We start from the raw sequence: 27,198 nt of genomic DNA, 5'->3' as shown, positions 1-27,198 counted from the left end.
TGTGTCATATTGTACTGCAGGATTAAGAATTGGAGTGGATAGTGCCCATTTTACACGTTGTATTTAGAAGGTACCTTACATAATTTGAAATTCACCGAGAGAAATGCACTCTTCTGGTGCTAGACTAGTACACGGTATAAATTGCATCTTCTCTGTCAATATTTTGGCCACTATTTCCTCCTTGACCTCAGTTCGTCTGTTGCTGAAACCCTCCTCCATACTTTTTACCTCCAGACATGACCATTCCAATGGCCCCCTCTCTAATTCTGCGCACCTCCAATTCTAGCCTTTTGTGCATTCCCACCCTTCCAACTTCCTTTGCCCCGCCATTTGTACCACAGTCCTCAGTTCAGGAATTTGCGCCCTAAAGCACTTCACCTCTCTGGTATTGATGGGAGCAAGTGAGTTGCATAAAGACATTGAGAGATTAAGTGAATGGGCAAATTTTTGGCAGATGGAGTTCAAACTGTGGAAATGTGAAGCCATTGACTTTGGACCTAAGAAAGATAGATTAATGTATTTTGTAAGTGGCGAGAAGCTAGGAACTGCAAAAGAACAGAGAGATTTAGGGGTCCAAGTACAGAAATCACTAAAAGCCAGGTACAACAAAATAATTAAAAAGGTCAATAGACTGTAAACCTTTAACTCAAGGGAGCTGGAATAAATGGGCTGGACATTATGCAACAGTTGTATAAAGTTCTGGTTAGATCATATGTGGGATAATCCATTCAGTTCTGGGCACTGCACCTCAGGAAGGAAGTATTGGGCTTGGAGCCAGTGCAGCACAGCCTCACCAGAATGTTACCAGGTAGTAACGTTGACCTATGAGGACAGGCTAGATAGACCAGGTTTGTATTCCCTTGAATAAAGCAAGCCAGGGGTGATAGAATTGAGGTTAGAGATATTGTGGCACAGAGGGTAGCATCCCTGCCTCTGATACAGAAGCTCCATTTCGAGTCCCACTCCAGGACTTGATGACCAAGGAAGATGTGTTCATAACATGGCCAAACAGGTCGAGTATCAACTTGCAAATCCTTCCAACACACGCCAATGGTGGGCGGTGAGAGTGGGAGAGATTCCTGGTCAGCCATGTGGCGGAAAGAAATTGATGCCTGTACCATCACTATTCATAGCTCCAGGCTACAACATGATTGTGAAAGTGTAAGTTGCCACAGCAGCGCAATCACCTTTGGGGGGGATGGCTCAGTTGTTTGGAAGGCCGGTGTGGATCAGACTGATGCCAACATCACAATGTTTGATCCCTGTTCCGGCTGGAGTGGAGTTAAGACCTTTCTCCTTGCCCTCCCTGTGGTGGAGATGGCGATGCTGTTGGTCAGGTTCCCCTTTGGCCAAAGAATTGAAGAAGAATTGAGGTGTAAATGATGATTAAAGGATTTGGCCTGTTGATATGGAGAAACTAGTTTACTAGTTTCTCTGGTGAGGGTATCCAGAACAAGGGGGGGCATCACCATAAAATTCGAACCAGGATGCTCAGGAAGCACTTCTACACATAAAGCATCGCAGAAATCTAAAACTCTTCTACCATCCCAACGTGAAAAAGCAGTTGAGGGCAGGGGGTCAACTGAAAATTTCAAAACTGAGGTTGATAGATTTTTCTAGGCAAGGGTGTTAAAAGATGTGGAACTAAGGTAGTTAAATGGAGATTACATACAGAACAGTAACGATCTAGTTGAAGGTGGATGGGTTCACTAGCCTGCTCCTGTTCTGATCTAACATGCTGTCCTCTTTAAGATGATCCTCAAAAACTTCCTCTCAGACCGTCTGTTGTGACAGATTTCAGCATGCTCACTGCATTAATGTCTCCCAGCAGCAAAATACGAGCAGAAGGTTGGTATAGGACTTGAATAGTACCCAGAGTGGTATAGAAGATAGGGACAGTGTCCAGTGTGAAGTACAGGGAGGGGACAGTGTCCAGTGCAGGGTAGAGGGAGGGGATAGTGTCCAGTGTGGTGGTGGAGGGAGGGGATAGTGTCCAGTGTGGTGGTGGAGGGAGGGGAAAGTGTCCAGTGTGGGTTGGAGGGAAGAGAAAGTGTCCATTGTTGGGTAGAGGGAGGGGAAAGTGTCCATTGTGCAATAGAAGGAGGATCAGTGTCCAGTGTGGAATAGAGGGAGGGGGCGGTGTCCAGTGTGGAGTTAGAGGGAGGATCAGTGTCCAGTGTTGGAGGGTAGGGGGAGGATCGGTGTACAGTCTGGGGGTAGAGGGAGGGGACAGTGCCCAGTGCGGGGTAGAGGGAGGGGACAGTGCCCAGTGCAGGGTAGAGGGAGGGGACAGTGCCCAGTGTGGGGTAGAGGGAGGGGACAGTGCCCAGTGCGGGGTAGAGGGAGGGGACAGTGCCCAATGAGGGCGAGAGGGAGGGGACAGTGCCCAGTGCGGGCGAGAGGGAGGGGACAGTGCCCAGTGCGGGCGAGAGGGAGGGGACAGTGCCCAGTGCGGGCGAGAGGGAGGGGACAGTGCCCAGTGCGGGCGAGAGGGAGGGGACAGTGCCCAGTGCGGGCGAGAGGGAGGGGATAGTGCCCAGTGCAGGCTAGAGGGAGGGGACAGTGCCCAGTGCGGGCTAGAGGGAGGGGACAGTGTCCAGTGTGGGGGCGGAGGGAGAGGAAAGTGTCCATTGTGGGGTAGAGGGAGGATTAGTGTCTGGTGTGGAATAGAGGGAGGGGGCGTTGTCCAGTGTGGGGTTAGAGGGAGGATCATTGTCCAGTGTGGGGGTAGGGGGAAGATCAGTGTCCAGTGTGGGGGTAGAGGGAGGGGGTAGTGTCCAGTGTGGGGGTAGAGGGGAGAGGATGGTGTCCAGTGTTGGGGTAGAGGGAGGGGTTAGTGCCCAATGTTGGGGTAGAGGGAGGGGATAGTGTCCAGTGTTGGGGTAGAGGGAGGGGTTAGTGCCCAATGTTGGGATAGAGGGAGGGGATAGTGTCCAGTGTGGGGTAGAGGGAGGGTGTAGGGTCCAGTGTGGGGTAGAGGGCGGGGATGATGTACAGTGTGGGGTAGAGAGAGGGGATAGTGTCCAGTGTTGGGTAGAGGAAGGGGGTAGGGTCCAGTGTGGGGTAGAGAGAGGGGGTAGGGTCCAGTGTGGGGTAGAGGGAGGGGGTAGGGTCCAGTGTGGAGTAGAGGGAGGGGATGGTGTCCAGTGTTGGGTTAGAGGGAGGAGATAGTGTCCAGCATTGGTGTAGAGAGAGGGGATAGTGTCCAGCATTGGGGCAGAGGGAGGTGATAGTGTCCAGTGTAGGGCAGAGGGAGGGGATAGTGCCCATTGTGGGGTAGAGAGAGGGGATAGTGTCCAGTGTGAGGCAGAGGGAGGGGATAGTGTCCAGAGTTGAGGTAGAGAGAGGGGATAGTGTCTAGCATTGGGGTAGAGAGAGGGGATAGTGTCCAGCGTTGGGGTAGAGTGAGGGGATAGTGTCCAGCGTTGGGGTAGAGTGAGGGGATAGTGTCCAGCGTTGGGGTAGAGGGAGGGGATAATGTCCAGCGTTGGGGTAGAGGGAGGGGATAGTGTCCAGCATTGGGGTAGAGAGAGGGGATAGTGTCCAGCGTTGGGGTAGAGGGAGCTGATAGTGTCCAGTGTAGTGCAGAGGGAGGGGATAGTGCCCATTGTGGGGTAGAGAGAGGGGATAGTGCCCATTGTGGGGTAGAGAGAGGGGATAGTGCCCAGTGTGGGCTAGAGAGAGGGGATGGTGTCCAGTGTTAGGGTAGAGGGTGGGGATAGTGTCCAGTGTGGGAGGTAGAACAGTGTGGTCATAAGAACATAAAAAATAGGGCAAGGAGCAGTCCATTCAGCCCTTCAAGCTTGCTCTGCCATTCATTAAGTCATTATTAAGTCATAGCTGATCTTCTACCTGAACTCCACTTTTATGACTCTCCCCGATCTTTCTCTTGAATGTATTCAATGATTGAGTATCCATGGTTCTCTGAGGTCGAGAATTTATAAGATTCACACCCCTCTGAGTGAAAAAATGTGTCTCATTTCAGTCCCAAATAGCCAGCCTCTTATTCTGAGAATGTGACCCCATGTCCTGGACTCCCTAGCCATGGGATGCCTTTGATACCAAAGGTCCCTCTGGTGCCGGGGTGTTGTGGGGATGAGGGCCCATCCCTTTTCATACCAGGGCCAAGTCCTCAGTAGTGCCAAAATTGGAGAAAGAATTGGCACTTAGGCTGGCAGCCTCCACACTGTTGAATACTCAAGAGTATTAAAATACTCAAAAGTTTAGGAGGCATTTGTCTTCTCCTTCTCATTCGAGTGTGACTGTAGTCCTGAATCAGGCCCTCACCACTGATACAGACATCAAAATACCCAACCCTCTACTGGCACATCACCAGGAAAAACATAGGAGAATGTGTTTTTCTCATTGCTGTAGACCCATCCACATATTGGGATGTGTGTTTTTGACAACAGGAGGTGTATGAGGCTGGGTTCCAACTGTTGTCTCATGGCCCGGTCTGTTGTAAAAAAAAAGAAAGACTTAGATTATATAGCAATTTTCATGACCGCTGAATGTCTCAAAGCATTTTCTGCCAATGAAGTACTTTTGGTGTCGTCACTGCTGTAATATAGGAGATATGGCAACCAATTTGCTCACAGCATGCTCCCACAAACAACAATGTGGTAAAGACCAGATGATCTGTTTTTGTGATGTTGATTGAGGGATAAATATTGGTCAGGACACTGGGCAGAACTCCACTGTTCGAACAACTGCCATGGGAACTTTTACCTGCCACCCAAAAGTTGGCACCTGTAACAGTCTGGCACTCCCTCAGCACTGCTCCAGAGTATCAGGCTTATACTGAGTGGGACTTGAACCCATCATCTTCTGACTTAGGGGTGTAAGTGCTACCAACTGACCTATGAACCTAATGGACCTTGGTCTTTTTTCATCTATATGTTTCTTTGAGGGAAACCAATGAACACCTGTGTTGAGCAAGGACCAGAAGAATAAATTGATAGTTGCAGATAGGGTAACCTTAGTCCAACATCAGTTGTGAATGAAGGCTTAGAGTTGGTAAACAGGGGTTTGGAGGCAGCATGTTTTTGACACCTCTGCCCCAGATTCGCCCAAAAAATGAGATGAGCTGAAACCAGTAGCTTTTGTATCGTGTTTAACATCGATTTGCATTTCCTTCGTACCAATGGGTCTCAGTGTTCTGATTCAGGATTTATCCAGATTTGTCCAGCACTAAAACCAGTCCTTTCCAAATCTCCAGGCCCATCAAAGTTTATAATAGTGCAAATTAGACTGGGTTGCCGGAGATTTAATCATTGGATGTCGAGGGCTGGGGCCATTGGTTTGTAGTTTGGGAATTATTCAACGTAGCCTTTATCTTGGAGGCCATCGCATTTTTGTGAACACTTTGTCTGTATCCGTGTGCCCTATCTCTCTGTGTGTCCGCCTCTGTCCATCTGTGTGTGTCCCATCTTTGTGGCCAGACTCTTGTGCTCTCACTGGTGGTGAGCTTGGAGTTGGAAAGAGCATTTACTTAGGTGGGATTGTAGTCTACTGGAACCCCACCGCTTTCCCACCTCTGCCAGAATTAAGCTCTGGGTGGGAAGGCCCATGGTCAACCTTCCCACCCCGCCACCAATTCAGGCGCTTAAGTGGTCAATTAATGACCATGTAAGGGTCTCATCCCAGTGCCACTGGTACTAACCTAGTTGCAGGTGGGCCTATTGCTGTGGGCTGTGCGCGACAGATCAAACTGTGCGGCCAACTTGTCACCTCTGGTGTTTGGCCAGGGGTCTATCGATCAAAGGCACTGAGTACCTGAGGGACTGGACATCAGGAAGGGCGGTCCAGCACTGAGAGCCACCACCCCCCCCTCCTGTTACTGCCAAGCCGCCTACACCCTCTCCCCATGATCCCCACCCCGTAAAACCCCCACCCACATTATTTACCTGTGTCCTTGGTCTCTCTGCGACGCTGGGACTCTGGTACCTGTCACCCTGGCAGCAACCACCGCCTCCCCAGTGGCACTGCCATGCACAAGAGCTGCCGGTCTCTGATTGGCCGGCAGGTTTTGGTAGTCGGGACCTCTGCCCTGGGGGGGGTCTAGATTCCAAGGGCAGGCCCACTGGTGGTCTTGCCGCTGTTTGATTGGCATGCGGTTCGGCAGGTCTTTCCAAAAAGAGGCAGTGTGGATCTCTCACTGGCTCTCCAACTGGCAGGCGAGACACCCAACCCCTCAACAAGGTTCCACCCTGTCCAGACTTGGAAATCGTGGTTAAAGGCATAGAAGCAATTGAATATATCAGAAAAACATGCATTATTCCTCACAGCCATTCTGTTAGTTAACCTGCACACTTGGCTTCCTGTGACTTGAGTCTAACACCACCTGATGAGCATTTCATTCTGAATGTCCACTGACTGGTGGGGGAGCATGTGATCAGAGGTCTTTGGCGTTACGTCGGACTCTTTTGAATCTATCTTTTAAAATCAAGACTCATTGGATACTTCCAAGATGGTTGAGTGTTCCAAGGTGTGCTGTGTGTTGTTATTTGAACCATACAGAACAGGCAGCTGCAGTGTGCTGAGTCAGCTAATGTCAGCCAGGCTGGTTGTTGGAATACTACAGTTGGTCTTGTTCCCCCAAGGCTGGGAAGGGCAAATTCAATTCTTAGATTGTCCATAGACCCCTGTTGGAAAACGTAAGAGCATTGACATTGGCTGAAGACAATGATGCACTCCATTGTTGAATAGTCAATTGACGATTGTGTGACCTCAGACATGCCCAAATATTGATAATACAGAAGGAAAGATCATGCCTCCTGTGTGACAGGACCTCATCAAGGAACAACACTGTTTAGTCCAAGGAGATGACAGTGCAGGTGTGGATATCTCTCTATCTTTAAGCTTAGCTAAGCATCTAAACCAAATGCAAAAATCCTAAGTGGGCCATTTTTTGAATTTTGAGTATATGCATGATTTATTGATTGGATTGTAGCTTCTGAAGTTGCTTTGCTCTGCCCCTCACAGATGAAAGCTGAGAACGGGAGGCTGAAGTCCACTTTGTCCACAGACCAGAGAACAACAGCCGAATACTTCCAAAAACAAATCAGTACTCTCAGTTCAAAGGTCAAAGAGCAGAACGCAGTCATCTGGTCTCAGCAAGATCAGGTACACTACTTGGGATATCTTATCAGCCTTTCTCATTTGTTCTGGCCATCCATGTGTCAGTGGCAAGGCCACCCCTATTTGATACCCACCCCTATTTGATACCCACCCCTATTTGATACCCACCCCTATTTGATACCCACCCCTATTTGATACCCACCCCATTTGCCCTGAGATGGTGGTGGCGGGATTTTTTCTTCAGTACTTGTTTGCAGAATTGTGTGGCTTGCAAGGCCACTTCAGAGGATATTAAGAGTTGATCACCCAGAGTGGGACTGGAACCATTTTGCAGGTTAGACCCGAATGACATGAATGAACAACTTGGGTTTCCTACATCGACTCTTTCCCCCATCTACATTCTTTCCGGCTCCCTTGTATGAAGTGGTGGCAAATAGTGGCCAGTTAGTCACCAAACCCCTTCCGTGTGACATTCTGTACACCTTCCTGTTGTTTTTTCCTTTTCTTTTGTGGATGCAGATATTCAGAGTGGATGGCAAAAAGAGGTGAACAACAGACAAACTGTATAAGGGGTCACCATTTTGTTTGTAGAATGGTTGATAGGAAATGCATATTTTGGATCTTGGCAACCAGTTGAGCAGCTGATAATTGGATCTGTGGCCTGGTTATCCTGAGTCCTGAATGTTACTCTGTAGATAGAGATGATCCAGATGTTGATTGGGAATCTTGTGACCTTGAATCTTGAGAATCTTGTGATCCTTTGTATTTCAAGCCTAGATTGGGTGAGGAATCTGGTTGCGTTTTTTGATGAAGGTAATGCAATTGTTGTTTAGATAGCCTTTCAGAAGGCATTTGATAAAGTGCCACATAATAGATTTGTTTAGAAAATCAAAGCCCATGGGATAAAAGGGGCAGTGGGAGCATGGGTACAAAATTGTTTCAGACTGAAAGACAAAAGTAATGGCAATTGACTGTTTTCATACCGGAGGGAAGTGGATGGTGGTGTTCCCCAGGACTCGATGTTGGGACCCCTGATCTCTTTGATTAATGTTAATGACCCAGACTTGGGCGTGAAGGGCGTAATTTCAGTTAGATGACACAAGGTTTGGAAATGTAGTAAACGATGAGGAGGACAGTAACAAACTTCAGGAGGACATTGACTGGTGAAATGGACAGACACATAGATTAGATTTAACACAGGGAAGTGTGATGTGACACATTTTGGAATGAAAGATAAGGAGAGAGAATGTGAACTAATTGGTACAATTTTTAAGGGGGTGCAGGGACACTCGAGACATTGGGAGTTCACATGCACAAGTCTTTGAAGTTGGCTAAACAAGTCGATAAGGTTTTGTAAGTGGAGGCATAAAATACAAAAGTAAGGACGTTATACTAAACCTTTATTAATCTCTAGTTAGATCTCAGCTTGACCAATTTGGGACACTACTTTAGGAAGGATGTCAAGCCCTTGGAGAGGGTGCAGGGGAGATTTACTCGAATGATACCCTCAGCGATGAGGGACTTCAGTTACGTGAACAGAGTAGAGACACTGCAGCTGCTCTCCTCAGAGCAGAGAAGGTTAAGAGGTGCCATAATAGTGTTCAATATTGTGAGTGTTTTTAATAGATGGGGTGAAACTCTTTCCACTGGCAGTAGGGTTGCTAATCAAAGGACATAGATTTAAGATAACTGATAAAAGAGCCTGAGGAGGCAAGAATTTATTTTAATGCATAGATATATTATTTGGAATGCACTGCCTGAAAGGGTGGAAGATTTAATAGTAACTTTCAAAGGGAATTGGATGAATAGTTGAGAATAAAATGTAGGGCTAAGGGAAAAACAGTGGAGTGAGATTAATTGGAGATCTCCTCCTTCAGAGCACCAATACAGACGCAATCGACCAAATTATCACCTTTGGTGCTGTGTGATTTGAAGATCCTGAGCCTTCCAATCAGAGTAGACCTCTGACTACACTGTCATTATCAAACACTCCCAAGACAGGCAGAGCACAGGTTAGATTCAGAGTATATCTCCCTGTACACTGTCCCTTCAAACACATTCAGGACAGGTACAGCACGGGGTTAGATACAGAGTACAGCTCCCTCTACACTGTCCCCATCAAACATTCCCAGGACAGGTACAGCATGGGGTTAGATACAGAGTAAAGCTCCCTCTACACTGTCCCCATCAAACACTCCTGGGGTGGGTACAGCACGGGGTTAGATGCAGAGTAAAGGTCCCTCTACACTGTCCCCATCAAACATTCTCAGGGCAGGTACAGCATGGGGTTAGATGCAGAGTAAAGCTCCCTCTACACTGTCCCATCAAACATTCTCAGGGCAGGTACAGCATGGGGTTAGATGCAGAGTATAGCTCCCTCTACACTATCCCCATCAAACACTCACAGGACAAGTACAGCACGGGGTTAGATACAGAGTAAAGCTCCCTCTACACTGTCTCCATCAAACACTCCGAGGACTGGTACAGAATGGGCTTAGATTAAGAGTAAAGCTCCCTCTACACTGTTCCATCAAACATTCTCGGGTCAGGAATAAAGCAGGTTAGATACAGAATAAAACTCCCCTTACACTATTCCATCAAGCACTTGCAGGGCAGGCAGAGCACAGGTTAGATACAGAATAAACCTTCCTACTGTGGAGTTGTTTTGATTGTTCATCTAGCGCTCTCTCTAAGCAATTTTGCAAATGTAGCCATCATGTAAGTTTCATACAGGGCTAGTAACTGTGGGCATCACAAAGTATAATTTTTGTTGGAATATATTTTGTTATTCCTGAAATGCAGGCTAACCCAGCTCTAGTCGTGATCTCCCTGCATTGTTTTATTTCAGATCAAGAAGCTTTCGTCTAGACCAGTTCAAGGTAAGAAGCCTTTTTCTCTAACTGTGTCTCTCTATTACTCTATCTGAGCCTTGAACTTGTAAATCCCTGGCCTCAGTGTGGACTGAAGGAAGGTTAGCGCTGGGAGTCAAGCGTGCTGGCTCTGTGTCTGATCCTCCAACCTGGGTGCCTCCCATTGAAATGTGTGCATCGTCCTGTGGGGTCTGTGTCTGTGGATGTAACTGTGTTTTAGTCCATGTGTATCATATAGTTGTACAGCAGAGAGGCCATTTGTCCCACTCAGTCTGTGCCAGCTTTTTTGAAGAATGATTTAGTTAGTCCTGCTCCTCTGATTCCCCGTATTCCTGAAATTTCTTCTTCCTCGGGTATTTATCCAATTCCCCTTTGAAGGCTATTGTTAAATCTGTGTCCACCACCCTGTCAGGCAGTACATTCCAAATCCTAACCACTTATTGGTACAGCAGTTTTCCTCAGGTCACCTCTGGTTCTTTTGCCAGTTACCTTAAATCTGTATCCTCTGATTATCAACCGTTGGAAACAGTTTTTTCTTTATTTACTTTACTGAAGCCATTTGTGGTTTTTAAACATGTCTATCAAATACCTCGTAGCCTTATCTGCTCTAAGAACAGCCCAGCTTCTCTAGTCTATCCACAAAACTGGAATCCCTCATCCCTGGAACTAGTAAGTCTCTTCTGCATACTTTCCAAAGCCTTCACGTCCTTTCTAAAGTGTGGTTCCCAGAATTGGACACACTATTCCAGCTGGGGCAAAGTTAGTGTTTTATAACATTTTAGCATAACTTGATTGCTTTTGTTCTCCATGTCTCTATTATAAAGCTCAGGGTTCCATATGCTTTGTTAACCTGCCCTTCCACCTTCAAAAGTTTGCGCACAAACACCCCAGTTCCCTCTGCTCTTCCACCCCATTTAAAATTGTACTATTTATTTTGTATTGCCTCGCTCAATCTTCATGCCAAAATGTGTTTCATGCTTTTCTGTGTTGAATTTTATCTGCCGTATGTCTAACCATTCTACTGGCCTGTTATGTCCTCTTGAAGTCCATTGCTATCTTCCTCCCTGTTTACTGTACCTCCAATTCTCATGCCATCTGCAAATTGTGAAATTGTGCGCTGTAACTCCAAGTACCATGCCATTGATGTACATCAAAAACAGCAGCGGTCCTTGTACTAAACCCTGGGAAACACCACTGTACTACCCACCTCCGGTATGAAAAAAAACCAGTCACTTACCATAGCTCTGTTTTCTACCCTTCAACCAATTTTGTAACCATGCTGCTAACGTCCCTTCAGTTTTGTCAACAAGCCTATTACACTGCACTTTATCGAACACCTTTTTGAAAATCCATGTCCATAACATCAACTGCACTGCCCCTATCCATCCTCCCTATTACCTCAATGAAAAGCTCAAGTTAATCAAACACATTTCCTCCTTAACAATCTGTGCTGCCTTTTATTTTATCAGTCTGTGATTGTCCAAGTGGCTGTTCATTTTGTCCTGGATTTTTGTTTCTAAAAGCTCCCCTATCACTGACATTAAACTAACTGGCCTGTAACTGCCAGCTTTATCCTTCTTCACTTTGTTTGAACAAGGCTGCAACAATTCTCCAGTCCTCTGGCACCTCCCGTGTATCTGAGGAGGATTGGAAGGTTGTGGCCATATCCTCCGCAATTTCCACCCTTACTTCCCTCAGCATTCCGGGACGCATCCCATCTGCACAGAGTGATTTATCCACTTAAGGTGCTGCTAGTCTTTCTTTTACCTCCTCTTTATCTCACCCAGTTTTTGATACCCTTGTTGTTACCATAGCTCTAGAAAATTCCTCTTCCTTGGTAGACACTGATACATTGTACTCACTTAGTACCTCAACTTCCACCGATAGATCTCCATTATGGTACCTAATGAGCCTTACTACTCCGCTGGCAGCCCTTTCACTGTTAATCTGGCAATCGAAGATCTTTGGATTCCCTGTTATCTTAGCCACCAATCTAATCTTATGCTGTCTCTTAGCCCCTCTTATTTCCTGATTTACCTTTCCTCTGTATTTTTTATATTTAACCTGAATCTCCCCTGTGTGATCAACCTGACATCTGTCATACATCCCCTTGTCATCTCAACCCACTGTCTAACTTCTTTGTCATCCAGGGAGCTCTAACTCTCCTTGTCCTCCTTTTTCCCTGTGTGGGAATGGACCTAGAATACACCTTAAGCTTTTCCTCTTCAAAGGCCACCCAATGTTTGGGTTTTATTTCTGCCTGCCAGTTTCCGACTCAAATTTATGCGGGCCAGATTCCTCCTTAATTTGCTGGAATTAAGTTAAGTATTTTATTCTAGATTGCTCCATGTTCTTAGTATAACTAATCTAAAACTTATTATACTATGATCACTATTGGCAAGATGCTCTCCACTGTTATGTTCTGCACTTAACCCAGTTAATTCCCCAGAACTAGATCCAGCTGTATCTCCTTCCTAGTTAGACAGAAAAAATACTGATCAAGAAAATTTGCCTGAGCACACTTCAGAAATCCATCCCCTTCTCTATCCTTAACACAATCACTGTCTCATTCAATATTGTGGTAATTGAAGTTTTCCATTATCATTAGAATTTTTGCATCTTTCAGTAATATCCTTGAGAATCTGCTCCTCCAGCTCCTTCCCACTATTTGGTTATTTATAAAACACACCTAATAACATAATATCCCCTCATACTTGTTGATAATCCAGCTCCTCCACACTATTAATTACTGACTGTATCTCTATTGATAATCCAGCTCCCTCACGCTGTCACTCAGTAACCCCTCTCCCCCAGCACCCTGTGTTACTGACTGTATCTCTACTGATGTTAATCCAGCTCCCTCACACTGTCACTCAGAAACCCCTCTCCCCCAGCACCCTGTGTTACTGACTGTATCTCTACTGATGTTAATCCAGCTCCCTCACACTGTCACTCAGAAACCCCTCTCCCCCAGCACCCTATGTTACTGACTGTATCTCTACTGATGTTAATCCAGCTCCCTCACACTGTCACTCAGAAACCCCTCTCCCCCAGCACCCTGTGTTACTGACTATATCTCTACTGATGTTAATCCAACTCCCTCACACTGTCACTCAGTAACCCCTCTTCCCCCAGCACCCTGTGTTACTGACTGTATCTCTACTGATGTTAATCCAACTCCCTCACACTGTCACTCAGTAACCCCTCTTCCCCCAGCACCCTGTGTTACTGACTGTATCTCTACTGATGTTAATCCAACTCCCTCACACTGTCACTCAGTAACCCCTCTCCCCAGCACCCTGTGTTACTGACTGTATCTGTGTTGATGTTAATTCCGCTCCTTCACACTGTCGTTCAGTAACCCTTCTCTCCTCAGCACCCTGTGTTACTCTCTGTATCTGTGCTGTTGTTAATCCAGCTCCCTCACACTGTCAATCAGTAGCCTCTCCCCTCTGTGTCATTAACTGTACCTCATCTGATATTAATCCAGCTGCCTTGCACTGTAACCCCTTCCCCCAGCACCCTGTGTTACTGACTGGGAATTAATATCAGTTAATCTATCTCCGTCACTCTGTGACCTCTCCCAGTCAGAGAATCCTATGCTATCAACCACCTTTGTGAGAAGAGCTTCAGACAGTGAAGGCACTGGGAACTCGCATTCAGAATAGCTGGATATTGGAACAATGGCCAGTTTGTTCATCATTTCCTTGTTGTGCTGCACCACCTAGTGAGCATTGTGCAATATACAATTTGGAGACAAGACTCTTTTAAATACCTGGATTAGCAGAAGTGTAGGCACTGAGTATTTTTTTTACAGTTTATTAATTTTATTAACTCGCTGACCACAGCCAAAATTATATATTTTTATTTGGGAATGAGCAGACTCCAGAAGTGATACCACTGACTGGGCTTGATCCTAACTGAGTCTCGTGTCTTTCAGGGGCTCAGCACTTGCCCTGGTCAAGTCTGAGAATTTTGACTGGAAAATGAAATCTTAAATGGTTGTAGTTAAATTGATTTGGTTAAACTTTCAGCTAAAACCTACAAAACGATCAGTTAATTTTCGGTGATGAGAATTGTAATGGTTGTGTTTGGTTGTTGTGGGATGTGATTTATTGATTCAGTTGGTTATCATGGGTAAGCAGTAGGAGGACTGTGTGAGAGTTGGGAACAGTCGGCAGACTTCAGCTTTATGGAGGGTAGAAGATGGGTGGCAAAGATGGGAGGAAAGGAAGTCTTGCATTCATGTAGTACCTTTCACGACCTCCCAATGAAGTACTTTTGAAGTGTAGTCTCTTCTATGATATAGAAAATGTGATAGCCAAATTGCACACAGCAAGCTCTCACAAACTGAAATGAAATAGATAGGGCGAAACTGCTCCCATTGGTGGAAGGATCTAGAACCAGAGGACACTGATTTAAGGCGATTGGTGAAAGGAGCAACAGCGACTTGAAAACCTTTTCCCCACAGTGAGTGGTTAGGATCTGCCTGAGAGTGTGGTGGAGGCAGGGCCAATTGTGGCTTTCAAAAGGGATTTGGATCATTATCTGAAGAATAAAGATTTTCAGGGCTACGGGGAGAAGGTGGGGGAGTGGGACTAGGTGAGTCGCTCTTGCAAAGAGCCATCACGGACACGCTGAGCCAAAGCGCCTCCTATTGTGCCGTAACCGGTCTATGGTTCTATGACATAAATGACCAGATCATCTTTCTTCAATGGTGTTGATTGATGGATAAGTATTGGCCGGACATCAGTGGGCGGAGAACTTGCTTGATATTCTTGGAATAGCACAGTCATTTGGTAATGAACAGAGCTTGAATATTATACGACAGGGAGAAGTATAGTATAGTTAGTATAGATAGTACAGTATATTGTTGGATAAATTGTTGTGATCGTTTGAAATTTGGCATTCTTGCATTTGTCCTGATAAGTGCAAGAGTGAAAGCTTCAGAACATTTCTCTCTTTACAGAAATATTTAAGAATATGGTATCTTTTACATCTACTTGAGAGGACAGACAGACCTGTGGTTAAACGACTCATTCTAAAAACCTCCTCCTTCCACCTCTATAACATAAGTGAAGGTTTCAGCTGCCATTGATCTGAGGCGGGAGTGGAGTTGGACGATATTATGGAGGTGGAAGTAGGTGGACTTGGTAATGGAGCTGATATGTGTTAGAAACTCCTCTTGGGGTCAAAGCAAAGAGGAGTCTGCAGTCCAGCATTTAGACTCACCTACTCGCAGTGAACCTTACGGTTGATTGATAGGTTTCTTGTTTATGTTATGTCTCAAGTTCCTCATGTAGGTTGTCATGTTGAGGACAAATTGAGGTTAATGGGAAAATAGTGAGTAACCTGCACTATATGATTTGTGGAAAATGTTATTTGCTTTCCAGTTTCTGAGAGTCAAGATTTGGAATCTGAGGAAGATGATGGTAAGTTCCAAGCAAATTTCATTCACCAAAACCAATGAAACTAAGCCCTGAGAACCTGCCCTATCAAAGGTGGGATTTTCACATATCCCTTTCAAGCTGAGGGAGAGATTGTTCAGAATCCTAAACAAAAACAGAATTACCTGGAAAAACTCAGCAGGTCTGACAGCATCGGCGGAGAAGAAAAGAGTTGACGTTTCGAGTCCTCATGACCCTTCCACAGAACTGAGCGAATATAAGGAGAGGGGTGAAATATAAGCTGGTTTAAGGTGGGGGGGGGAGGGGGGTGCGGGGGGAAGTTGGGAGGGGGTGGTGTGATTGTAGGGACAAGCAGGCAGTGATAGGAGCAGATCATCAAAAGATGTCACAGACAAAAGAACACAGAGGTGTTGAAGGTGGTGATATTATCTAAACGAATGTGCTAATTAAGAATGGATGGGAGGGCACTCAAGGTATAGCTCTAGTGGGGGTGGGGTGGAAAGATTAGCAGGGCATAAAAGATTTAAAAATAATGGAAATAGGTGGGAAAAGAGAAATCTATATAAATTATTGGAAAAAACAAAAGGAAGGGAGAAGAAACAAAAAGGGGTGGGGATGGAGGAGGGAGTTCAAGATCTAAAGTTGTTGAATTCAATATTCAGTCCGGAAGGCTGTAAAGTGCCTAGTCGGAAGATGAGGTGTTGTTCCTCCAGTTTGCATTGGGCTTCACTGGAACAATGCAGCAAGCCAAGGACAGACATATGGGCAAGAGAGCAGGGTGGCGTGTTAAAATGGCAAGTGGTTTGTCCGCAAGAATGACCCAAACCTCCCTGTCGCTTTACAGCCTTCCAGACTGAATATTGAATTCAACAACTTTAGATCTGGAACTCCCTCCTCCATCCCCACCCCTTTCTGTTTCTTCCCCCTTCCTTTTGTTTTTTCCAATAATTTATATAGATTTCTCTTTTCCCACCTATTTCCATTATTTTTAAATCTTTTATGCCATGCTAGTCTATCCACCCCACCCCCACTAGAGCTATACCTTGAGTGCCCTACCATCCATTCTTAATTAGCACATTCGTTTAGATAATATCACTACCTTCAACACCTCTGTGTTCTTTTGTCCTTTTGTCTGTGACATCTTTTGATGATCTGCTCCTATCACTGCTTGCTTGTCCCTACAAACACACCACCCCCCAACTTCTCTCTTCCGCCCCCCCCCCCCCCCCCACCCCACCCCCACCCCCCCACACCCCACCTTAAACCAGCTTATATTTCACCCCTCTCCTTATATTCGCTCAGTTCTGTGGAAGGGTCATGAGGACTCGAAACGTCAACTCTTTTATTCTCCGCCGATGCTGCCAGACCTGCTGAGTTTTTCCAGGTAATTCTGTTTTTGTTTTGGTTTTCCAGCATCCGCAGTTTTTTGTTTTTATCTCTTGTTCAGAATCCTGTTTTCCAGGTGTAACATTACTCCATGCAGACCCAGGGAGATCCCAGGCTCCATCCCCAGCCTGAGTTTTAGTTGATCTTGGACAGAGCAGTAATCTGCCTCAGTCCAGCAAAAAATAGCCTCTTTGTTTCTGACTGCTGTTCACTGACCCCTGGTGGACAGAGCGTGCAAGTGGCTGCAGTGAGAAGACAAGATTGGGCTTGACTGTGGTGCCTCTCAGTGGATTAGCTGGCCAACACATTCACCAGGTTCACATTCGACACTAGAGTGAGGTAGCGAAGGGCAGCTCTTATGTAGAGCTATGTACCCTCCCTCACCGGCCTCTCAGCCACAGCAGCCAGTGCCTTCAGCAGAGGACGGGATGTGACTGAGTGGGGAAATATCAAAATGATTGATTCTTAAATAATTATGGGGATGCATTTTCATCAAAACTAAACATAGAAATTGCCATGTTCTCTCTCTCTCTCTTCTGCTGTCTACATTTCTTCATCCTTCACTCAAACTCTCACCATCTCTCGTGCTCTCTCTCCCTTTGCCCCTCACTCTCATCCTCCTCTTGTGCTCGCTCTCTCTCTTACTCTCTCCCTCTCCCTGCTCCCCCACCTCTTGTGCTCTCTCCCTCTGTTCCGAACTTTCCATCTTCCTCTCATCCTTTTTCTGTCTCGTACTCTCTTGCTCCGTCTCGTGTTCTCCCTCCGCCTTGCGCTATCCCTCCCTCAGCCTCGTGCTGTCCCTCCCTCAGCCTCGTGCTGTCCCTCCCTCAGCCTTGTGCTGTCCCTCCCTCAGCCTCGTGCTGTCCCACCCTCAGCATCGCGATGTCCCTCCCTCAGCCTTGCGCTGTCCCTCCCTCTGCCTCGCGATGTCCCTCCCTCAGCATCGCGATGTCTCTCCCTCAGCCTTGCGCTGTCCCTCCCTCTGCCTCACGATGTCCCTCCCTCAGCCTCGCGCTGTCCCTCCCTCAGCCTCGCGCTGTCCCTCCCTCAGCCTCGCGCTGTCCCTCCCTCTGCCTCGTGCTGTCCCTCCCTCTGCCTCACGCTGTCCCACCCTCTGCCTCGCGCTGTCCCACCCTCTGCCTCGCGCTGTCCCACCCTCTGCCGCGCGCTGTCCCTCCCTCTGCCTCGCGCTGTCCCTCCCTCTGCCTCGCGCTGTCCCTCCCTCTGCCTCGCGCTGTCCCTCCCTCTGCCTCGCGCTGTCCCTCCCTCTGCCTCGCGCTGTCCCTCCCTCTGCCTCGCGCTGTCCCTCCCTCTGCCTCGCGCTGTCCCTCCCTCTGCCTCGCGCTGTCCCTCCCTCTGCCTCACGCTCTCCCTCCCTCTGCCTCGCGCTCTCCCTCCCTCTGCCTCGCGCTGTCCCTCCCTCTGCCTCGCGCTCTCCCTCCCTCTGCCTCGCGCTCTCCCTCCCTCTGCCTCGCGCTCTCCATCCCTCTGCCTCGCGCTCTCCATCCCTCTGCCTCGCGCTCTCCATCCCTCTGCCTCGCGCTCTCCCTCCCTCTGGTTCACACTCTCCCTCCCTCTGGTTCGCGCTCTCCCTCCCTCTGGTTCGCGCTCTCCCTCCCTCTGGTTCGCGCTCTCCCTCCCTCTGGTTCGCGCTCTCCCTCCCTCTGGTTCGCGCTCTCCCTCCCTCTGGTTCGCGCTCTCCCTCCCTCTGGTTCGCGCTCTCCCTCCCTCTGGTTCGCGCTCTCCCTCTCTCCCTCTGGTTCGCGCTCTCCCTCCCTCCCTCTGGTTCGCGCTCTCCCTCCCTCCCTCTGGTTCGCGCTCTCCCTCCCTCCCTCTGGTTCGCGCTCTCCCTCCCTCCCTCTGGTTCGCGCTCTCCCTCCCTCCCTCTGGTTCGCGCTCTCCCTCCCTCCCTCTGGTTCGCGCTCTCCCTCCCTCCCTCTGGTTCGCGCTCTCCCTCCCTCCCTCTGGTTCGCGCTCTCCCTCCCTCCCTCTGGTTCGCGCTCTCCCTCCCTCCCTCTGGTTCGCGCTCTCCCTCCCTCCCTCTGGTTCGCGCTCTCCCTCCCTCCCTCTGGTTCGCGCTCTCCCTCCCTCCCTCTGGGTTCGCGCTCTCCCTCCCTCCCTCTGGGTTCGCGCTCTCCCTCCCTCCCTCTGGGTTCGCGCTCTCCCTCCCTCCCTCTGGGTTCGCGCTCTCCCTCCCTCCCTCTGGGTTCGCGCTCTCCCTCCCTCCCTCTGGGTTCGCGCTCTCCCTCCCTCCCTCTGGGTTCGCGCTCTCCCTCCCTCCCTCCGCCTCGCGCTCTCCCTCCCTCCGCCTCGCGCTCTCCCTCCCTCCCTCCGCCTCGCGCTCTCCCTCCCTCCCTCCGCCTCGCGCTCTCCCTCCCTCCCTCCGCCTCGCGCTCTCCCTCCCTCTGGTTCGCGCTCTCCCTCCCTCCGGTTCGCGCTCTCCCTCCCTCCGCCTCGCGCTCTCCCTCCCTCCGCCTCGTGCTCTCCCTCCCTCCGCCTCGCGCTCTCCCTCCCTCCGCCTCGCACTCTCCCTCCCTCCGCCTCGCGCTCTCCCTCCCTCCGCCTCGCGCACTCAGTGTCTCTCCGACTTATTTTGTCAATAATTATCCTGCAGATTTGGAGAGTTCTTTGGACCGGAAGCAGCAGCTTTTAGAAACCTTGAGACAGAACCCAAAATTCATCAAACAGTTTCGCCCCATCCTGGAAGAGACACTGGAGGAGAAGTTGGAGAGCATGGGTCTGAAAAAGGTACAGATGAGAACAGGTGGATACAGGGACTGGGGAATAGGCGGCAAAGTGAGTGGGTAAAATGCAGAAGACAGTACTGATCCTAGTCTTTCCTACTAAGCAAGGTTAATAAAATTCCTTTCAAATAACAATCTTTGAAGTTCATTATTTGTTTAGCGGTTGGGGAATTAATTATTGTTCTTTTCTGATAAATATCAGGAAGGGCCGCTTTCTGCCTCTGGTAGCAGTGCACGATGGGGGATGCCTGTTTCTAGCTCAAGCTGCTGAGGCTAGTCTAGGATGTCCACTCTTTTTCCTTTCTTTCCCTTCCTTCAAACCTCAGGGCTGATTGATAGGCGGAATCGTAAAAATCACAAACTACTTAGGAGCAGCTGGGTTTGTGCAAGATGCAACTGCAGAAGGTGAGGGGTTAAAGTTCGTGCAGCCACCCCTCCATCGCACAGTGTGTGGAGCCAATGGCTGTACGGAGGGACTGGGAGTGCAGCAGGGCCAGTCTGTCATTTAACCGTCTCTATACCTGTAAGGAATCAACAATTTCCTGTTCGTTCTTGTTCCTTTGGCCTCCAATTTGTTGCCAAATGATCATTAGAAATAAGAGCAAGAACAGCCCATTGAGCCTGCTCCGTCATTTAATAAGACCATGGCTGATCTGATTCTGGCCTTAACTCCACTTTCCTGTCTGTCCCCATAACCCTTGACTCCCTTGCCAGTCAAAATCTATCTAACTCGGCCTTAAGTATATTCACTGACCCGGCCTCTACTGCTCTTTGAGGAAGAGAATTCCAAAAACCAACAACCCTCTGAGAGAAAAAAAATCCTCCTCTTCTCCAAATTAAATGGGAGACCCTTTATTTTTAAACCGTGCCCCCAAGTGTTCTAGATTCTCCCACAAGACGAAGCATTCTCTCAGTATCTACCTTGTCAAGCCCCATCACAATCTTATGTTGCAATAAGATCACTCTCATTCTTCTGAACTCCAACGAGTATCGGCTCAACCATTGCTCATAAGAAAACCCCGTCACCCCAGGAATCAGCCTAGGAACCTCCTCTGAACAGCTTCCAATGCAAGTATATCCTTCCTTAAGTAAGGAGATCAAAACTGTACACAGTATTCTGGGTGTGGTCTTACCAATGCCCCATATAGTTGTAGCAAGGCTTCCCTACTTGTAATAAAGCCCATTGCCCCTCCAGGAAGGAGAGTGGAAGAGCAAAGAATCACGACAAGCACTGGCCCTTTAAGAGCTGGGCACCATTTGCATTCCACAGGCTTGAGAGTTGTACTTTGGTTTGTGCTCCTAAAAACTTTGTTTGCTGTCTGCTCACAAAGAAAATGAATGCAACATTCTTGCTGCATTCACTGCCTATTTCCCACGCTGTAAGATTCCGTAGCGCATTTCCCCCTGTAAAATGCTTCTGGAAGGTTCTGCACCAATGGCTCTATCATCAATTGTGCCGCTCTGTCTGACATAGCACGTGGCTCAGTCTTCATCCGTGGCTGCGCTAATTTCAATGTGGACCGGCTGATTGGGTTTGGGAGCGATGGGGTTAAAATGATCCAGCAAGATTCCTGCACACCACCACTGCTGGAAAGTGTGTGCTTTGTGGGCAGAGTAGGTGTTGGGATTGGACCTGGCTGTGATGCCATCCATTGCCAATTAGTCTTTCAACACAATGCTGTACTTATTCCCCTCCCCAGCCTGGGATGCTGCTGGAACGAGACCAGTTAACTCAGGCTATTTCAGCAGGTAGTTAAGAATCAACCGCATTGATGTGGGACTGGAGTCACATGTAGGCCAGACTGGGTAAGGGCAGCAGATTTCCTTCCCTAAAAGACACTAATGAACCAGTTGTCTTTTTATGATAAGCCGACAGCTCCATGGTAACTTTCATTGAGATCAGCTTTTTAATTTCCAGATTTTTAACACAGAAGTCAAATTCTCTTGGTGGGATTTGAGCTCACGTTCTCTGAACTATTAGTGCAGGCCACTGAATTACTAGTGCGGTAACAACTGAGTATTTGGGCTAACCCCGCCTTTGCTTTTTAAAAGGTTTTCCGACTGCCATTTCCCGTCTGTAACGGTCCGGTTAGGGACCAGTAATTTTTGCTGTAGAGTGGACAAAATTTCAATTCCCAGGTATTGAATTCCCAGCCACAGGTTTGAATTCCCAGGTATTGAATTCCCAGCCACAGGTTTCCATGGTTTTAAGCAAACACAATAACTTTTACTATACAAAATCAGCAAAGCAAACAGTCAACACTATCTTATACTCCCAACATCCAGAATTAACAAGAGACAACCATGAGTTAACTGTGGTCAAACAAAAACTACAAACTGCACACACAGCAGGCACAACCAAGCCAGATCCCATGAATTTCTCTGCAACCTACCCGGACGTCAGTGATCACCGAGTCACCAAAATCCTGTCTTTCCCACGAGGGATTTCCGCTCCTCTCTTCGAGGATGTAGCCTCCGCTTTCCCTCAACAGCAGCTCCAATTCAGACAGCCCCAACAACTGCTTGCCCCCCACCCCCCAGCTGCTCAAACTCTTCTGCCAAGACGGAGCCTTACTGGAATCGCAGGGCTGCAGCCCAGCATGATTCTAGTCCTCGAGCTGATCTGAGCAGAACATCACTGCTTGTGGGATTCCCTTTGCCCCCAGCTTCACTGAGCAGGCAGCTTCACTTCAGTTTCATTGAGCTGACAGCTGCACCTGGGCTTCTTTGAACCCTAATCTCTCCAATTTCACTGAGCAGCCAGTGCTCCTGGTTTTCTCTGAGCCCCAGCTGCAGGGGGCTAACATCAGCACCTCAGCTGTATGGAGTTAGCAACCTTCTGCTGCTTCCTCAGCTCTGGACTGAAAACTGTTCACATGGACTCACTTATCTCTGCCTAAAAAAGGACAGTCACTTGATCACTCTCTTCGGACCAAAACCCCGGTCCCATGGTTGGTTCGGGCTGTCTTTCGTGCATACGTGGTCTGTCTCTCCACCACGCCCTGCTCGTCCCCTGCCACTGCTCTCTGCATTTGTGCTGGAGCCCTGGACATTTTGGGAGTCAAGGTCCTTGGCCTCTACCCAGCCATCTCCCAGCAGTGCATCACAACCAATCCTCTCTGTAACCCAGGGCAGCAGGCAGCATTGCCAGATTCCCTCACGCCTCCACAACGACAGAGGAGTGACCACTCACTGCAGCAGCCTCTCCGGATGTGGGCATCACTGGCATGGGCAGCAGTTAATGCCCATCTCTAATTGCCCTCTGAATGTGATGATTGGACTTTCTTCTTGAACTGCTGCATTACCTTTTAAAGGGACCCTACAGTGCTTTGAAGTCGTGATGGTGTGTGAGTTGGCAGGTAGTTGGAGTTGGTGAATGTTCCCATTCCCCTGTGACCATTGTCCTTCTAGGTGGTAGAGGTTGTGGGTTTGATGTTTGCAGTGTGGTTCAGGCTGGATTCACACTGTATATGATGGGTGCCAACTACACATGCTAACATCTTTACCTGAGTGGACCACTACACTCCTCCGTCTGGCTGAACTTGTTCTCACGCTGAACAATTTCTCCTTCAACTCCTCTCACTTCCTCCAAATAAAAGGTGTGGCTATGGGTACCCGCATGGGCCCCAGCTATGCCTGTCTCTTTATGGGGTATGTGGAACATTCCTTGTTGCAGTCCTACTCCGGCCCCCTTCCACAACTCTTTCTCCGGTACATCGATGATTATTTCGGTGCTGCTTCATGCTCTCGTCAGGACTTGGAAAAATTTATTAATTTTGCTTCCAATCTCCACCCCTCCATCATTTTCACGTGGTCCATCTCTGACACTTCCCTTCCCTTCCTTGACCTCTCTGTCTCAATCTCTGGTGATAGACTGTCCACCAATATCCATTACAAACCCACCGACACCCACAGCTATCTCGACTACAGCTCCTCACACCCCACTTCCTGTAAGGACTCCATCCCATTCTCTCAGTTCCTTCGCCTCCGTCGCATCTGTTCCGATGATGCTACATTCAAAAACAGTTCCTCTGACATGTCCTCCTTCTTCCTTAACCGAGGTTTTCCACCCACGGTCGTTGACAGGGCCCTCAACCGTGTCCGGCCCATCTCCCGCGCATCCGCCCTCACTCCTTCTCCTCCCTCCCAGAAACATGATAGGGTCCCCCTTGTCCTCACTTATCACCCCACCAGCCTCCGCATTCAAAGGATCATCCTCCGCCATTTCCGCCAACTCCAGCATGATGCCACTACCAAACACATCTTCCCTTCACCCCCCTTATCGGCATTCCGTAGGGATCGCTCCCTCCGGGACACCCTGGTCCACTCCTCCATCACCCCCTACTCCTCAACCCCCTCCTATGGCACAACCCCTTGCCCACGCAAAAGATGCAACACCTGCCCCTTCACTTCCTCTCTCCTCACCGTCCAAGGACCCAAACACTCCTTTCAAGTGAAGCAGCATTTCACTTGCATTTCCCCCAACTTAGTCTACTGCATTCGTTGCTCCCAATGTGGTCTCCTCTACATTGGAGAGACCAAACGTAAACTGGGCGACCGCTTTGCAGAACACCTGCGGTCTGTCCGCAAGAATGACCCAAACCTCCCTGTCGCTTGCCATTTTAACACTCCACCCTGCTCTCTTGCCCACATGTCTGTCCTTGGCTTGCTGCATTGTTCCAGTGAAGCCCAACGCAAACTGGAGGAACAACACCTCATCTTCTGACTAGGGACTTTACAGCCTTCCGGACTGAATATTGAATTCAACAACTTTAGGTCGTGAGTCCCCTCCCCCATCCCCACCCCCTTTCTGTTTCCCCCTTCTCTTTTTTTTTTCCCCAATAAATTATAAAGATTTTCCTTTTCCCACCTATTTCCATTATATAAAATAAAAAAAAAACCCACTAGAGCTATACCTTGAGTGCCCTACCATCCATTCTTAATTAGCACATTCGTTTAGATAATATCACCAACTTTATCTTTAACACCTATGTGTTCTATTGTACTATTGTTGTTGACATCTTTTGATATTCTGCTTCTATCACTGCTTGTTTGTCGCTACAACCACACCAACCCCCTCCACCTCTCTGTCTCTCTATCTCTCCGCCCCCCACACACACACCTTAAACCAGCTTATATTTCAGCTCTTTCCTGGACTCGAACTCAAGTTCTGTCGAAGGGTCATGAGGACTCGAAACGTCAACTCTTTTCTTCTCCGCCGATGCTGCCAGACCTGCTGAGTTTTTCCAGGTAATTCTGTTTTTGTTTTGGAATATATAACCCTGTGCATTTTCTCAACACTGTGTGAACAAAGGGTAATTGCATGATCCCAGACAGCATCGGTGTCCCACTGGGACTTTAGGATAAGCAGTCACCTTTCCCCACTCCTCCCTCTAGCCAGGCATTAACAGGTATTGTGGATTTTGTTGCAGGGCTTGAAGGGAATCCCTGCCCAGACGCTGAAGAGTCTGAATTTGACGGTGGGGAAACAGCGCGAGGGCAAGGCCAGGCGCTTCCACGAGTTTGCCAGCCTTCGGAAGTGCTTTGCGAAGGTCGTGGTTGAGAAGATCAAAGAGAAACAGCGCAGTGAGGGCTACACTTCCCCTCCACCTCGAACAGGTAATGGTGCGACTTTGTCACTTACCTAGGCCCAGCCAGCTGACCCTCTTCCTATCAATCACTCCCTATCCACATGCTTCCTGTCCTGTCCCTTAATCTCTCCTTGGGATGGGATGTTCTTCCCTGGGAAGTTACTCCATGTCTCGATTACCACCTGAGTGACCACATTCCGCTGAACTCTCCCTCTCCTAACCTCCTCCTCTCTAACACTGGCCCTTACCAAAGTGACGATCTTGCCTGGATCAGCTGTGCTGAGTTCTATTTACAACCTGAAATCTCAGGCAAGTCTCCCCCTTTATGGAACGAAAGCAAGAGCGTCACTCTTTGAATCTTAAGTTGCTGACATAAGGCATCGTTTGATTTTTGAATATAAAATACACACATTCACGCAGCGTGTTAAAAGGTATTGGCCTTCCAGGCTTCAGGAGGGTCTGGTCAAAGAGTGACCACCAAGAGGCGCGACACAGCATCTATGGAGGCGCGTTCTTTTCCATGCCAGTTTGTGCTGTGCTCAGGATGACCACACACAGTCTTGAACAGGACGGCCTATTTTTGGGGGAGGGTGGTAAAGGGGATCTGGCCAGTAAACATCAAAGAATGAAAACTGTGCAGCTGAAACACTTTTTGGTTGAGCAGTTTATCTTGCCCGTGCACCGTTCCAATCTGTATATTTGTGCAGATGTTCTTGGACCTGTGCTCTCAGGCCCATTTCATGCACCTGCACTGGCCCTTTAAGTGATTTTCTTTTTAATTTGAGGGAGCTTGCAACTGGCTTCTGACTCAGTGGAAGTTATGATTGTGGAGGAAAGGCAGTCAGCCCTCTGTCACACAGTGCATTGTCCCCCTTGGAGAGAAGGGATCTTGGGAGCAATAACAACTGAGGAAATGGAGACTGACTGACTGACTGCAGTGGGACAAAGGTAAGATTAGAAGCTGATCCACATGGACATGGCAGGTTCAATGGCGAATCACAGAGAGCTTCTAAACAGAAGCGCTGCTGTGTTCTTGGAGATTTAATTAAAGTATTTACAAAGGAGAAGGGACTCGACTGTTTCTTTGTGGGCAGATCATTTGATAGGTTAGAGCACACGAGGGGCAGGACTGTAAGCTACACAAGTGGAGGACTAGGTTCAATGTCGGGAGGTTTTCTTTCACACAGATGGTTATGGCTCTGTGGAACAAGTTGTCAACTCCAGTGGTGCGTGTGGATTAGTTGGAACAGTTCAGAAGGGAACTGGATGAGTTTTACACTGACTAATATCATTGCCTACAGGAGGTAGATGGGATTTAAACTTGCATCTTATTAACACAAAAAGGTTAAAAGCATCTCTGCTCAGAATGATACGGGGCAATGATAAAAGGCTTAAGTTGCAAGGGCTGTTTGCATTGACTAGGCTTACATTCCCTTGAGTAGGCTAGATGAAGGGGCAATTGAGGGGCCAAATGGCCTCCTGGATTGCAATGACTCTATCTGATTGAGGGGTTCAGCGTGATTCAAGGGGCTCATTGGGTCGATAGAGAGAAACTGTTTCCTCTGGTTGAGAGGGTTCCAGTACAAGGGGGCATGACCTTAAAATTAGAGCCAGGCCATCCTGGGGTGATGTCAGGAATCATTTCTTTACACAAAGGGTAGTGGAAACCTGAAACTCTCTCCCCCAAAAAGCTATTAATGCTAGGGGTCATTTGGAACAACCAGAACTGAGATCAGTAGATTTTTATTGGACAAAGGTATTGGGATATGGAGCAAGTCTGAGTAAATGGAGTTAAGATACAGATCAGCTATGACCTAACTGAATGACCAAAGGTATTCGATAAGGTGCCACATAAAAGGTTACTGCACAAGGTAAGAGGTTATGGTTTAAAGAAGGGTCATATGGACTTGAGACATTAACTCTGTTTCTCCCTCCACAGATGCTGCTGGATCTGCTCAGTTTTTCCATCATTTTATGTTTTTATTTCCAATTTCTAGCATCCACACTATTTTGCTTTTATATATGAGTTTATGGTGTTGGGGGTGATATATTAGCATGGATAGTGGATTGGCTAGCTAACAAGAGGGAATCGGGATAAATGGGTTATTTTCAGGCAAAC

At 48.1% G+C, this 27,198-nt stretch overlaps 1 protein-coding gene across 1 annotated transcript in view; it reads left to right on the top strand.

The window, feature by feature from the left end:
* LOC121270748 (zinc finger protein DZIP1L-like) overlaps window positions 1-27,198 on the top strand; it is a 148,794-nt gene that overhangs the window by 36,441 nt on the left and 85,155 nt on the right. Inside the window, exons 8-12 of the mRNA XM_041176138.1 lie at window positions 6,985-7,125; window positions 9,929-9,959; window positions 15,344-15,382; window positions 19,359-19,492; window positions 24,921-25,107. Coding sequence (XP_041032072.1) covers window positions 6,985-7,125; window positions 9,929-9,959; window positions 15,344-15,382; window positions 19,359-19,492; window positions 24,921-25,107 — 532 coding nt within the window. The remainder of the gene's footprint in view (window positions 1-6,984; window positions 7,126-9,928; window positions 9,960-15,343; window positions 15,383-19,358; window positions 19,493-24,920; window positions 25,108-27,198) is intronic.

Source organism: Carcharodon carcharias, chromosome 2 (assembly GCF_017639515.1).
Source record: "Carcharodon carcharias isolate sCarCar2 chromosome 2, sCarCar2.pri, whole genome shotgun sequence".
NCBI lineage: Eukaryota > Metazoa > Chordata > Chondrichthyes > Lamniformes > Lamnidae > Carcharodon > Carcharodon carcharias.
Note: the sequence above shows the minus strand (reverse complement) of the source record. Positions and strands in the feature narration are given on the sequence as shown.